The sequence below is a fragment of the Staurois parvus genome, unplaced genomic scaffold, assembly GCF_062004578.1.
Source record: "Staurois parvus isolate SC_StPar_1 unplaced genomic scaffold, SC_StPar_1.0 ptg000132l, whole genome shotgun sequence".
Classification (NCBI taxonomy): Eukaryota; Metazoa; Chordata; class Amphibia; order Anura; family Ranidae; genus Staurois; species Staurois parvus.
The window spans coordinates 3,198,813-3,212,194 of NW_028317928.1; the positions used below are offsets into that span (position 1 = coordinate 3,198,813).

The window sequence follows — 13,382 nt, forward strand, 5'->3', positions numbered from 1 at the left end:
CTGTGATAATGATCATATTATTTCTCTTAATATTTATAAAGATAGACTTCAATATGGTCTACAAAAAAATGGCCACTGACAATCCTCACTAAAGACAGCTCTTTAGTTTGTTAAAAAAAAATATATATAAATATCATAATATGAATGGTGATGGACTATTTTGAGCACTGTGATAATGATCTTGTTACTTCTTTAATATTTATATAGAAAGACTGTAAATCGGTCTACAAAAAAATGGTCACTTCTTTGCAGGTAGAATTTTACTTGAACGTTGCCCTCTAGCGGGCAACGAGCGTCTAAGCAGCTGCTTCCGCTCTGCGGCTCCAGTTGCTCTGTCCTCGGCGGCCCAGCTGTGCCTGGTTGCTGTGGAGACGCGCACGCGCAGAGTGAAGGAAACGTCAGGTAGGTTGGCTGCCATTTTGTTGCAGCTCAAGTTGGAGACCTAGAAAAAAAAAAAAATAGAAAACAAGGTTTTCTTCTGTTTTCCGATGATATGTGCCTGGAGAGTGTGTGCCCAGTGAGGAAGAGGTAATAATGTCTTCATTTTCCCATCTCAGAAATGCAGTCAAGGGGGAAGGGGGGGAGGGTATCATTTGACATTTTTGCTTATTACACACCTTCAGGACAAAAAGCTTGAAAAATTGTGAATCTCTGTACCCCCAGGGAGTGTAATCGTGAAAGCTGAACCCCAAGAATTTTAAGAGAAGTTTAAACCTAGGGCTGGCCGTGTTAGCTGCCGAGGGGTTTGCAGATTTGTCAAGCCAGTTCTGAGACATGCACAGCTCCGCTGGGTAGTAGGAATGAGCTCAGGTGGGTTCGGACTCAAGTCTAAACCCACCTGAGCTATCCCGTCAGTCAATCCTAGGCGGTGGAGGCAATCAGCATATGCAAGGAGAGTGTATACGTGGGGCAGGGAATGCGTCCACCACCTGTGATTGGCTGTCTTCTTTGACAGGTTCCAGGCGGTATAGAGCAGGTAGGGTCAGACTCGTGTCTGCACATGGATGAGCTCCTCCCTGCTAAAGTTGGCTATAAATGGAACTATACTGGAGGTGGATGGGGAATCCCCCCAAAGAACTACTGTATTCATGGTGGCTAAGTGGTTAGCACTTCCACCTTGCAGTACTATGGGCATTGGTTCAAATCCCAACCTTGGCACCACCTGCCTGGAGTTTGCATGTTCTCCCTGTGCCTGCATGGGTTTCCTCTGGGTACTCCAGTTTCCTCCCACACTCCAAATACATGCTGGTAGCTGAATTGGATCCTGTTTAAGTTGGCCCTAGTATATGTATATATGAATGCAAGCTAGGGACCCTAGATTGTACACCACTTGAGGGTTAGGGACTGATGTGAATGTACAATATATATGTAAATTGACAGTGCTAGATAAGTACCTGCAATCAATAAAAAAATAATAAAATAAATCCAGGTTGCAGGACTCTTCTGCTGCCAGAATACACAGATCAGCTCTGCAGCTGATTGGCTGCAAGCGCTGATCGAGCAAAAATTTACCAACCAGCCCATTTGGGAGGAGTTGATCGCTAGAGCAGCTCCTCTCAAATGGGAACGGCCAAAATGTGCCCGATCCATGTATGGCCAGCCTAAATAACAATTCCAGGGTATTCCTAACTAGGATTAAAGGGTAAATTCACCTTTTTAGGCAGAACTTCACTTTTCATAATAAAGAGAAACCTTTTCTAATGTCTTATCTGCCCCAGCCATCTCAGTGTGGTTATCTCTCACTTGCCTAGTCCATGGCAGTTTTGAATTTGCACCTCTCTGTTTGAAATGTTAAAAAATGCTTACTGATTCCATAACTTCCTGTAGACCATGTGACATTCCAGGAAGATTCATATCCCATCATGCACTGCTTTACTGTATCACAGAATAGGGCGTGTTTTAGCTGTCTGGGCCACACCTCCCTCATTACTATACCACCTCCTTTTTTTTATTTCCACCTACTTTCCTTCTTTCTTTAAGGCAGCCTTTCTCAACCTTTTTACCCCAAAGGAACCCTTGCAGTAATTTTCAGGTCTTAGGGAACCTCTGCTAAGATTAGTCTATTGGTGGTCATTAGGAAAGTGCCACTGACATTGGTGGAGGTAAGTGGCAAGAATGGCCCCCCCTTACAGTGATACCTATGGCTCTGCCAAATGATGTTGGGCCTAGAACTATGGGAGGTCAGTTAGCCACAGCTCAAGGAACCCTTAGCCACCTCTGGAGGAACCCGAGGGTTCCCTGGAACCCTGGTTGAGAATGGCTGCCCTAGAGGAACCCTTAAAATAATTTTCAGGTCTCTGGAAACCCCTGGGTATTCCTAACTAGGATTAAAGGGTAAGTTCACCTTTTCAGGCAGCATTTCACTTTTCATAATAAAGAGAAACCTTTTCTAATGTCTTATCTGCCCCAGCCATCCCAGTGTGGTTATCTCTCGCTTGCCTAGTCCATGGCAGCTTTGAATTTGCACCTCTCTGTTTGAAATTTTTAAAAATGCTTTCTGATACCATAACTTCCTGTAGACCATGTGACATTCCAAGAAGCTTCATATCCCATCATTCACTGCTTTACTGCATCACAGAATAGGGCGTGTTTTACCTTGTCTGGGCCACACCTCCCTCATTACCATACCACCTCTTCTTTTTTTTCATTTCCACCCACTTTTCTTCTTCCTTTAAGGCAGCCTTTCTCAACCTTTTTACCCCAAAGGAACCCTTGCAGTAATTTTGAGGTCTTAGGGAACCCTTGCTAAGATTAGTCTATTGGTGGTCACTAGGAAAGTGCCACTGACATTGGTGGAGGTAAGTGGCAAGAATGGCCCCCTTTACAGTTATTCCCATGGCTCTGCCAAATGATGTTGGGCCTAGAACTATGGGAGATCAGTTAGCCACAGCTCAAGGAACCCTTAGCCACCTCTGGAGGAACCCGAGGGTTTCCTGGAACCCTGGTTGAGAATGGCTGCCCTAGAGGAACCCTTAAAATAATTTTCAGGTCTCCGGAAACCCCTGATAAAATCAATTAATTGGGGTCATTTAGATAATGCCCCAAATGTTGATGGTCACTGGTAAGAATGCCCCTATTACAGTCATAGCTAAGGCTCTGCCAAATGATGTTGGACCGAAAACCATGCAGGCACCATCACATTGGAGGCCACTTAGCCACAGCTCAAGGAACCCCTAGTCACTTCTGGAGGAACCCTGGTTGAGGATGGCTGCTTTAAGGTGATAATACACCGTACAACCTATTTTAGATCTACCATCAGCTATGTAGTGCAAGGGCCTGTCTGATGAGATACAAATTGAATGGATTGTTCAGGTGGGTCCTCTCTCACTCAGCTGTCAGGCCCATTCACATCTCCACGAACATTCCCTCGCGTGTTTTCTTTGGGGCATTTTGGAGTGTTTCCGCTCCTCAAGCCTGAGGCAGCTCATTCACTTGAATGGGCTGTCCTATACCTGAAAATGCCCCAAAGAAGCTCCAGAACTTTTTTTGTTACGCTTTTTTTTACCGCGCTTTTTGAAGCGTTTGCAGTACGTTTCACGTACGGTGCCTGCTACCCGTGCATGGGGTGGTTAAAATTTAATGGCTACGCAAGTACATTGCATATTTCTAAAACACCTGGCAAAGCGCACATTTTCTGTACGTTTTGCAGTGCGTTCATTAGTGTGCAGATGTGAATGGAGCCTCATTGTTCACCAATTCCACTTTCAGGCCCCATTCACCCCCTACCGTAGTGGTAGCGCACGTTTTTTGGCTTGTTTTTCCCATGACACGCATAGGGCAGCCCACCACTTGCCTATCTTGAGGGTGCTTCAGTCTGGTCACTTAATCGGCTCCCAGCGGCGGCTTCAGGGGAGAGGAAGGAGATAGCCAATAACGGATGCGCCCATAGTAAGCCTAGGGTGACATCATCACCCAGGCATTTCAGCAGTTGTTGGTGATCTCTCCTCTACCTCTGAAACTGCTGCTGGGAGCTGATCATGTGACCAGACCAAAGCGCCCTTGGAATTCTAACTACCCCTTCTAAAGGGTGGTTAGAATAGGATTTAGAAAGGGGGTGAGAGCAGGTTTAAATATAGTTAGGAATACCCTGGAATTCCACTTTAAGCAGCACAGCCAGGTTGGTCACCTGACCTTTGATTAACTGCAGTAAAGAATAGTGCTTGGTCACCTCCCTGGCTTGTGATTTGGCAGCGAGGGAGCAGCAGCAGACTGATGAGCTTATCCTTCTCCTGTCTCCATCCATTCTCTGCAGAATTCAGGACTCTCCCCACCACCACAGTAGGAAGTTGACCCGTGATGTAACCTCACTAGACTGATGACCCCATTAAATAAGGTAGGTATAGGAAATAATATGCATTTTAGGTGGTTCTGCCTGGAAAAAACTGTTGGTGGGGGGTAAAAGTTGAATTTGGGCTTTAAATGTATTCCATTTCTATTTGTAGGCGTCAGCCATGCCATTTTGCATTGTGTCGGGCTGCTCCAGCAAGTCCAATAAAACCACATCCTGTAGGGGAATTATTTTGCATGTCTTCCCTCGCAGCCTTGACCGGATCAAATGTTGGCTGCGCCAAACAGGACAGGACTTTGGAAATCTCAACAAATTTGCCAAGAGAGTACTGGATGGCAAGAAAACCGATATTTTCAGATTATGCTCTGAGCATTTCACAACCGACTGCTACGTCACAAACATTTCCAAAAAGATCTTGAGAGACGATGCTTTGCCTACCATATTTCCAAACAAAGGGATCATCTTAACGCCACGTTCCAAAAGAGCAAGGCTGGAATTTGGAGTTAATAATGCCAGTTATCTGAACACAACATTGGGTGGTAACCTTGTAGCTTCTACTTCTATGAAGAATGTGAAATTTGGCACTGGAAATTTGGCTCAGGGTCTTGGAATTTTCGCCTCACAGCCATCAAATGTTCAAGACAGTTTTAGTGAGTTCATGAGTACCTCTGACCTGAATTCCGCTGATTCAGAAGAACCTAATCATATCCCTGAAGGAACATCAAGTCTCAGGGACACTCTTACAGCAGAGGAAAACTCCCGGAGATCCAATGAACTGGTTTCTGAACGAAGATTTATTGTGTTTGAGTCTTGCCTGGATAAAATTCTCAAGCAAGTGTCATGTTCTTGCGGAGAGAAGATATGTGCCCTTCACAAAGTGGTGCAAGGGATGTATCTACGCGTCACTGGGATGTGCCCTTGTGGACATAAAAGTCTTACGTGGGAGAACCAACCCATGAGGGCTCGGAAAAACCACGGAAATGTGCCATCTGCAGGGGGCTCGTTGTGTAATAAAGGTAAATACAACAACATTAAAGGGGTGGCCAATGCATTAACCTTCCAATCTTACCTAAATCGTCCTTCTACTTATCGCATAGAGAACCTGTTTGCCGTGTTAGATTACCCATGGCATCTATTGCGCCAAGTATCGTTCTTCCATGCTGTTGTAAAAAAGTAAAATGTAAAATTGTCTAGAAAGGGAGTTGGACAATGATTGCTGTGTTCACATCCCTGCCACAGACAAATACATTGTGTTTGAGTTTGGGTCCACTTTAATCCATGACTCAACTTTCCAGAGCATGATGGATATTGTAAAGGGAGCACTGCAAGGATTGCTTGCTTGTAGACACTCTGTCTCTCATTGACTCCTCAGATAAAGTCGTGACTCATTCTCTTCTGTGTGTCACTTTAAAGCAGAACTCCACCCAAAAGGGGAAGCCCTGTTTGTCCGCCTCCTCCCCCCCCCCCTTCACTAGTCCTGGGTTTTTTTCCAGCCAGAAAAAGACCCTGCCAAAAAAATGTTGATTCCAGTCTATGTGTACATGGACACATAGGATAACATGCTGAGAAAAAAACGTCAAAAGACAAAAACAGACGCTGTAAAAACGTCCAGTGTGCATGAGGACTTAGCAGCCCGTGTCTGCTCTGGCTCCTATCTGTTCTCCTGGATAGAGACCTCCTCCATCTGCTGGGGTGGAGCCCAGGACCCTAGTCAGGTCTCTCCTCAAAGCCAAGCACACAGCTGCCCAATTTGTGGGCTGGTGGCTCTCAGAATACAGACCCAGAATTGGAGATTTCAGCCCTCCGAGATTTATATGAAATCTCCAGGCTCCAGGTCCCACACCGGGTTTTACCAACTGATGGGGAACTGTCGGTTTTCTGCCTGTATTTGTCTGTGTGACCAACCTAAAGCTATTATTAGACTTGAAATGATCATCCCCCTGTCTACATGATTTGACCAAGTCTTATGCCCCATGGGGCAGCACCAGACATCCCTGTACAGCAATTTTTGGAAGAATGTAAGAGTCATTTGTTCAGAAAGATCATGGTTTCCACCAAGATAACGCAGGTTTGGTGAGGTCTGGCAGAAGTTCCTTCCAGCATAGACGCTAAGACAACCTAAGAAGGTACGTGTAAGGAGCCAGATCCGTTCAGATCATTTGGCCATGTTCATCCTCCATATCTATAGCTCCAGAATATGACATACAAATGCTATAATCAGCCAATGGATATGTGTTTTCAACAGATGGATCCAACAAGAAAAATATACCAGAGAGATATCCCAGTCCTACTTGTTCCAAGGATTTCATGCAGAAACATCAAAACTTCACCGAAAATTATCAAGTAAGTAAAAACCCTCTTCTATCCGGTGATACTACATTTACTGTAATAATTACATTTTTATTTGTTAAAGCGGAATTCCACTCAAAAGCCTAAGCCCCACTTATTTGCCTCCCCCCTCACTGCCATATTTGGCTGTGTGGAAAGAAACAAACAGAGGGCGCACAGGCCTAGTCATTACCTTCTAAAAATGGGATTTATTGAATTGAAAGTAGTATACTCACAAAAGAATAAAATCAAAGGCACATCACAAAAAAGACAGCATGGTCCAATCTCCCTAGACGGTGGCTGTCGGGGGACTGTAGGCCTCCAAATGACTGACGTGTTTCAAGGCAGAACCTCTTCCTCAGAGGAAGAGGTTCTTCCTGACGTGTTTCGAGGCAGAACCTCAGAGGAAGAGGTTCTTTCTGACGCATCTTGAGGCAGAACCTCTTCCTCAAAGGAAGAGGTTCTTTCTGAAGTGTTTCAAGGCAGAGCTTCTTCCTCAGAGGAAGAGGTTCTTCTGACGTGTTTCGAGGCAGAACCTCAGAGGAAGAGGTTCTGCCTCGAAAAGCATCAGTCATTTGGAGGCCTACAGTCCCACAACAGCCACCATCTAGGGAGATTGGACCATGCTGTCTTTTTTGTGATGTGCCTTTGATTTTATTCTTTTGTGCGTATACTACTTTCGATTCAATAAATCTCATTTTTAGAAGGTAATGCACTAGGCCCGTGCGCCCTCTGTTTGTTTCTTTGCACACAGCTTCTTTGGATTTCCCTGGTCCATTGAGGGCAGCAAGGCTTGCATTCCCGAAAAAGTACTCCATGTGGGGTTACTGACATTGTAGAGCTCATCGTCCAGCGCAGGAGTTTCAGCATTCATTTGCTCATGCTTTTTTTATCAGACTGCCATATTTGGCACCTATTGGGGGGAGGAGGGAGCAGGTACCTGGTTTTACCAGGTACCTGCTCCCACTTCCGGCCCAGTTCGCCCCTCTCCCGCAGTCTCCTGGGAACTTTCACAGGTCCCAGGAGACTGCTGGACCACTTAGGAAGCGCAGCGCGACTCATGCATGCGTAGTGGGCACCAGGCTGTGAAGCCGAAAGCTGTTACAGCCTGGTGCCCACAGTTGGGATGCCGGCACCGTGGAGGAGAGAAGGGGAGAAGGGACAGCACAGGTGAGAACATCGCTGGACTCTGAGACATTTAAGTGTGTTTATTAAAAGCAGCAACAAAAACTGTAGCTGTTGACTTTTAATAAACACAAAAATGGCTGGAGCTCCACTTTAAGTTTGTAGTGGTACAATCAGACTCTCTTTGTGGGGATATTGATGGTAATCTCTGTTTTATCTAGAGTGAAGGCCTGAACATTATTAAAGTTGAAAATGAGGAAGAGCTGGATGTGAGCGGTGATGAGTCATGTAAAGAGGAGGAAATCCCTCCAGAGATCAGCACAGGTGAGAATTAAACACTTAATCCAGAGAAGAGTCCCACATCCTCCTTATTCAGTCACTACAACAATCTCTTCTTCTCCCCCCTCCTCTGTCGGTAGACAGTAATGGGGAGACAATATGGTCTTCCTCCACCAGAGGAATATGTTATGCCTGTCCTGCCTGCAATATCAAATTTGGCCACTAGATGGACCTGGTATTAAATTCACTGTTTTACAGAAACTGGAGACTGTTCAGATACAGTTGAGAGTTAATAAAACAATTCCTATAATTCTGACAGAAAGGAAAAAGATGCTTCTTGGGAGCTCAGATGGTCAAATTTCCCCCAGTGGCGGAGTCAGGAGCTATTAGACTCCGGCTCTCCTCCTCACATCATGTCATTGAGATGTGACCAGTCTCCCCCCACACACACTATCTGGGGTCTCTCATACATCTCAGTACAGGGGGCTTCACTGTCATCTTTATTCACAGACCCCGAAGACACCAGAGAGACTCAGAGAGAGGTCAGTGATGATGAGGAGGAGGAGGAGGAGGAAGAAGGACAAATGACAATTAAAGAAGAGGAAGTACCCCTAGAGATTAGCACAGGTGAGGAATTAGACCAAAATAGTAATGAATTATTCTTAAAGGCACTATAAATCTTCCTACCGGCATAAGATGTGCATTGATCATGTAGTTTCATGGTGTCATTTGTTGCCCAGTACACTTAGCCTATAGTAGAGTAAATCTTCACATTCCTGTGTAAGAAGTTTGTTTTTGTTCAAAGCACATGGCTCTGCACAGGTTAATCCCTGACCTCTGTCCGTAGCCTAAGAACTGACACTTCTTGTTAAGAAACTATACATCCCACAATCCTTGGAAATCTGAGTCTAGTGCTCTTCAAGTGAGAGCTAAACAGTAATTAGATCTGACACAAACCAAGCTTGCAGATCAACACGTCTTTCAACACTGTGATGCAACACAGAAGAAATGGTGAGGCATGGATTTTGAACTGGAACAGTTGTCCTGTCACTTTAGTGAATAGGGACCAGCTAGGTGAATGAATACATGGACATAGGGGAGTTGATCAGCAAAGACACTATAAAATGCAGTCACAACATGTGAGCTCATCATTAGAAGGTAGGGAAAGCAAATGACACATGGAATACTCACTGGCCACCGGCCACTTTATTAGGCACACCTTGCTAGTACCGGGTCGGACCCTCTTTTGCCTTCTGAACTGCCCTAATTCTTCGTTCAACAAGGTGTTGGAAACACTCCTAAGATTTTGATCCATATTGACATGAGTTACTGTTGACTTTCTATCATCTTGAACCAGTCTGCCCATTCTCCTCTGACCCCTGACATCAACAACGCATTTTCCTCCACACAACTGCCACTCACTGGATATTTTCTCTTTTTTGGACCATTCTCTGTAAACTCTTGTGATGGTTGTGCGAGAAAATCCCAGTAGACCAGCAGTTTTTTTAAATACTCAGACCAGCCTGTTTGGCACCAACAACCATGCCACATTCAGAGTCACTTAAATCACCTTTATTCCCCATTCTGATGCTCTATTTGAACTTCAGCAAGCCGTCTAAATGCATTGAGTTGCTGCCATGTGATTGGCTGATTAGCAATTTGTGTTACCAAGCAATTTAACGGGTGTACCATAAAGTGGCCGGTGGGTGTAACTACACTAATACCTAAAACACTTGAAAGTGTACAATGCCTTTAAAAGAGAAGTAGGGCTTTTTTTTCCCTATTTATACCTACCTTGGTGGATGCAGCATTGGTCCAATGCTGCATATGTCCCCCGCTGGCTCTAAGGGGACAACTCAGCGATCACATTATCACGTACCTGGTGTTAGAGGCCAATGGAGAGAGGGCTTCCCTTGCGGCTGAGTTCCAGACTCCCCTGAGAGTGGGACAGCAGGAGTCAGGCCCAAAGTGGCACAGGTTGCCTGTAGGAGTGCTCGTTGGTGGTCCACCCAGGATCACAGCTGATGCACTGAGATGGGATCTGCAGACAGGTGGTGCCTGTGCGAGGTATGCAAGCCTTCCGGGAAACAGAGGATCACAGGATAGCCAGTTCAAAGCCGAGGTCAGGTACCAGGTGGAAATCAGAGCAGATGTAGTCAGATGGGATAGCCAAGGTCATACACAGAGGAGCAAGACAGAATATCCATTAGCCAAGCCGAGGTCAGATCAGGGGTTAAGCAGAGAAGACAGGTCCAAGAGCAAGCCGAATCAGTAACAGGAAATCACAGATCACAATAGCACAGGAACAAGGTACTGGGAAGCCAGAGATCAACCAGCACCTGAGAGTAGGGCAGGGCTTCCTTATAAAGGCTATTTGGAGCCAAATTTGAGCCAATGTGAACTTCTGCGGCCCTGCAAGGTACTGGCAGGGGTACCAGGTCTCCTAACACCTCTGCCGAGGACAGAACCCTGACACACATGATCGCTGAGTTCTCACAGCCACTCTGAGCAGAGAGCGGTGACTGTCAGTCTCTGCTCAGCGCTCACTGGAGCGCTGGGCTGTGGAGGGAGCGGCTGGCTTGGGCTCTCAGCTCTTCACTGAGACGCTGGGCCAGGTGATGCTCCAGACTCTGGGGTGGATCCCGACTTTGAAGTCAGGATCTTTCCCCAGCCTGGACCGGTTGAGTGACGTCAGCCGACAGCCGACAATGGGCTTCAGATCGCTGTCAGCTGAAAACGGGCCCAGGAGTGCATAAAGAACTGCACTCCTGTGATCCACTGGAGCAATAGAGCCAAAAAAGCTTTGGCTGTACTTCTCCTTTAAATCATTCTAACTATCTCATACATCTCAGTACTGGGGGCTTTCCTCTCATTTATATCCTTTAGATCCTGGAGATAACAAAGAGACTCAGACAGATCAGACAGATGTCAAATCTGAAGAGGAGGAGGAGGAAGAATGTGTGAGGATTAAAGAGGAAGAAATTCCTATAGAAATCAGCACAGGTGAGAAATAAACATGTCATTTGCACCATCTGTTTGTTCTATAGGGTTTGCACCGTCCATGATCTGGTTGGTGAAGTAGTCGGTATGCGTAGATTTAAATGTGGTGGCTACCAAGTTTCCACCACTGCTCTGAGTCAGGGTCCAAGCTGACCATGCAAGTATTACAAGAACGCCATTTATAAGGTGGTGTTTACTTGTCAGGGGAACCCACAGCAATAGTCTGCTGTCATGGAGCATTAAATCAAATAGGTCTCACTTAGTATATCACTCGCTAAGGTAGTCATAAGGGATGCAAAGATGCTAAGACAGCAGTAGATGGGAGCTCACCGGCACAAATCTCTTCACACCGTGCTTTTATATTGGCTGTGATTGGATAGCAGGCCTTGTTCCAGTCTGCTCATCTCTATGAATTATTATGTATATATCATGCAGCGCGCCCTAAAATTTACAATACCATGTCAAAATTCAGTGTTAGATCATCAATACATGTATACACACAAATAATAAAAAGTGATTAGCCAGCCGATTAATCTGTGCATATATCTTAACCCTTTTGCTGCCGGAGTTGTTTTTTGCATTTTTTTTGCACACATTTAAAAAATAATTTTTAGTTACATAGTTAGTCTGGCTGAAAAAAGACAAAAGTCCATCCAGTTTAACCATAAAAAAAAAAAGTTATAATCCTACACCCACAGTTTATCCAGAGGAAGAAAAAAAACTCAGCAAAGCATGATCCACTTTGCTCCTGCAGGGGAAAAATATTCCTTCCTGATCCCCAGAGAGGCAATATTCCCTGGATCAACTTTGCCTATAAATGTTAGTATCCAGTTATATTCTGTGTATCTAAGAAAGAATCCAGGACTTTTAGGCCTGAAAATTACATAAAACCCCCCAGGCATGATATATTTTCTGAAAGCTGAGACCCTAGAGAATAAAATGGTGGTGGTTCCAATTTGTTATGTCGCATGATATTACAACACTGGTCTAGGAAATATAAAATTTCAGTAAAAGAATTTTAGGGCAAACAAATGCAATAAATCACCCAAATGTTTGGTAAAATATAAAAGAAGAGGTTGCGCCAAGTAAATAGGTACTCAACGTGTCAAACCTTACGTTTGTGTGCGCCTCTGAAATGGCGGCAAACTTCAGTACCCCGTATTTTCTATAGGCAATGCTTCAGAAGCCCCTACAGGTCATCAGTTTAGTGTTACAGAGGAGGTCTTGTACTGGAACTATTGCTCTCACTGGCAGGAGCACAGGCCAGGGGTTTGGGGGCATGTTACCGGGGGCTGTGGAAGCAATCGGGTGGCAGCGCAGCCACTTCCAACTGGCAGGAGTCTGCCTGTCAGTTTTAGACACAATCTGGTGGCTGCAGCCACTGGGTTGTGTGTAAAACCCTGCGCTGTCGGGTCCATACAATGTACCTGGTAGCGAAAGGGTTAAATGAGTCCACAATCAATATTCGCCCCAAACAATATTATTCAGGCAATATCTTCCTCCACTCTGTGGTCAAGAGACACAGCAATCCACGCCAAACATGCAAGTGTACTCCAATCTTCTCACCTCCAATAGAGGACCTAACAACTTCGTGGTTAGGTCAAGTGGGCATTTTACCCATAGGGTATGAATATGTACCTAGGATTCCTCAATATGGATCTTCTCCCCTTTAGGTATGATACCTGGTATATGCCCCTTTACGAGACCACCGGTCTCCTTCTTGTCCACAGCCAATATACTCAAACAGATATGGGATGGACTCTTAAAGTGTAGTAAGTCACGTGACTTGTGATGTAATGTGTGAGAGGAGCCGGGTGACAGGCTCTTTTGGCCCCTCCCTCCTGTCGGGTGCTCCCACAGCAAGCAGCTTGCTATGGGGGCACCCGCTGCGCAGTGTGTCCGTTCACACACCCTCTCTCTCTTCTCATTGGCTCACTTGGTTGTGATTGACAGCAGTGGGAGCCAATGGCTCCCGCTTCTGTCTCAGCCAGTGAGAAGAGGGAGTCTCGAGATAGTCGAGACTCCACTGCACATCGCTGGATCGAGAGGGGTTTAGGTGAGTACTGGGGGGGCTGCTGCATAGAGAAGGTTTTTTACCTTCATGCATAGAATGCATGAAGGTAAACAACTTTAAGCCTTTAGAACCACTTTAAAGGAGTCCCGGATCAATATTTAATAGTCGCAAACCGTATTATTCAAGCAATATCTTCCTCCACTCCGTGCTCAAGAGACAGAGCAATCCACGCCAAACATGCAAGTAGATCCCACCAGCTGTACTACAATCTGCTCACCTCCAACACATTTGTTGTTAGGTCAAATGGGTATTTTACCCCCAAGGGGTTTGAATATGTAACTAGGATTC

The 13,382-nt window shown here is 45.4% G+C and overlaps 1 protein-coding gene across 1 annotated transcript in view; it reads left to right on the forward strand.

Annotated features, from left to right (window-relative positions):
- Positions 1-471: 471 nt before the first annotated feature.
- Positions 472-13,382, forward strand: part of LOC149466171 (uncharacterized) — a 29,569-nt gene continuing 16,658 nt past the window's right edge. The window contains exons 1-7 of the mRNA XM_089672739.1: positions 472-528; positions 4,253-4,333; positions 4,443-5,304; positions 6,534-6,631; positions 7,963-8,065; positions 8,531-8,647; positions 10,907-11,023. Coding sequence (XP_089528865.1) covers positions 4,316-4,333; positions 4,443-5,304; positions 6,534-6,631; positions 7,963-8,065; positions 8,531-8,647; positions 10,907-11,023 — 1,315 coding nt within the window. The 5' untranslated portion in view covers positions 472-528; positions 4,253-4,315. The remainder of the gene's footprint in view (positions 529-4,252; positions 4,334-4,442; positions 5,305-6,533; positions 6,632-7,962; positions 8,066-8,530; positions 8,648-10,906; positions 11,024-13,382) is intronic.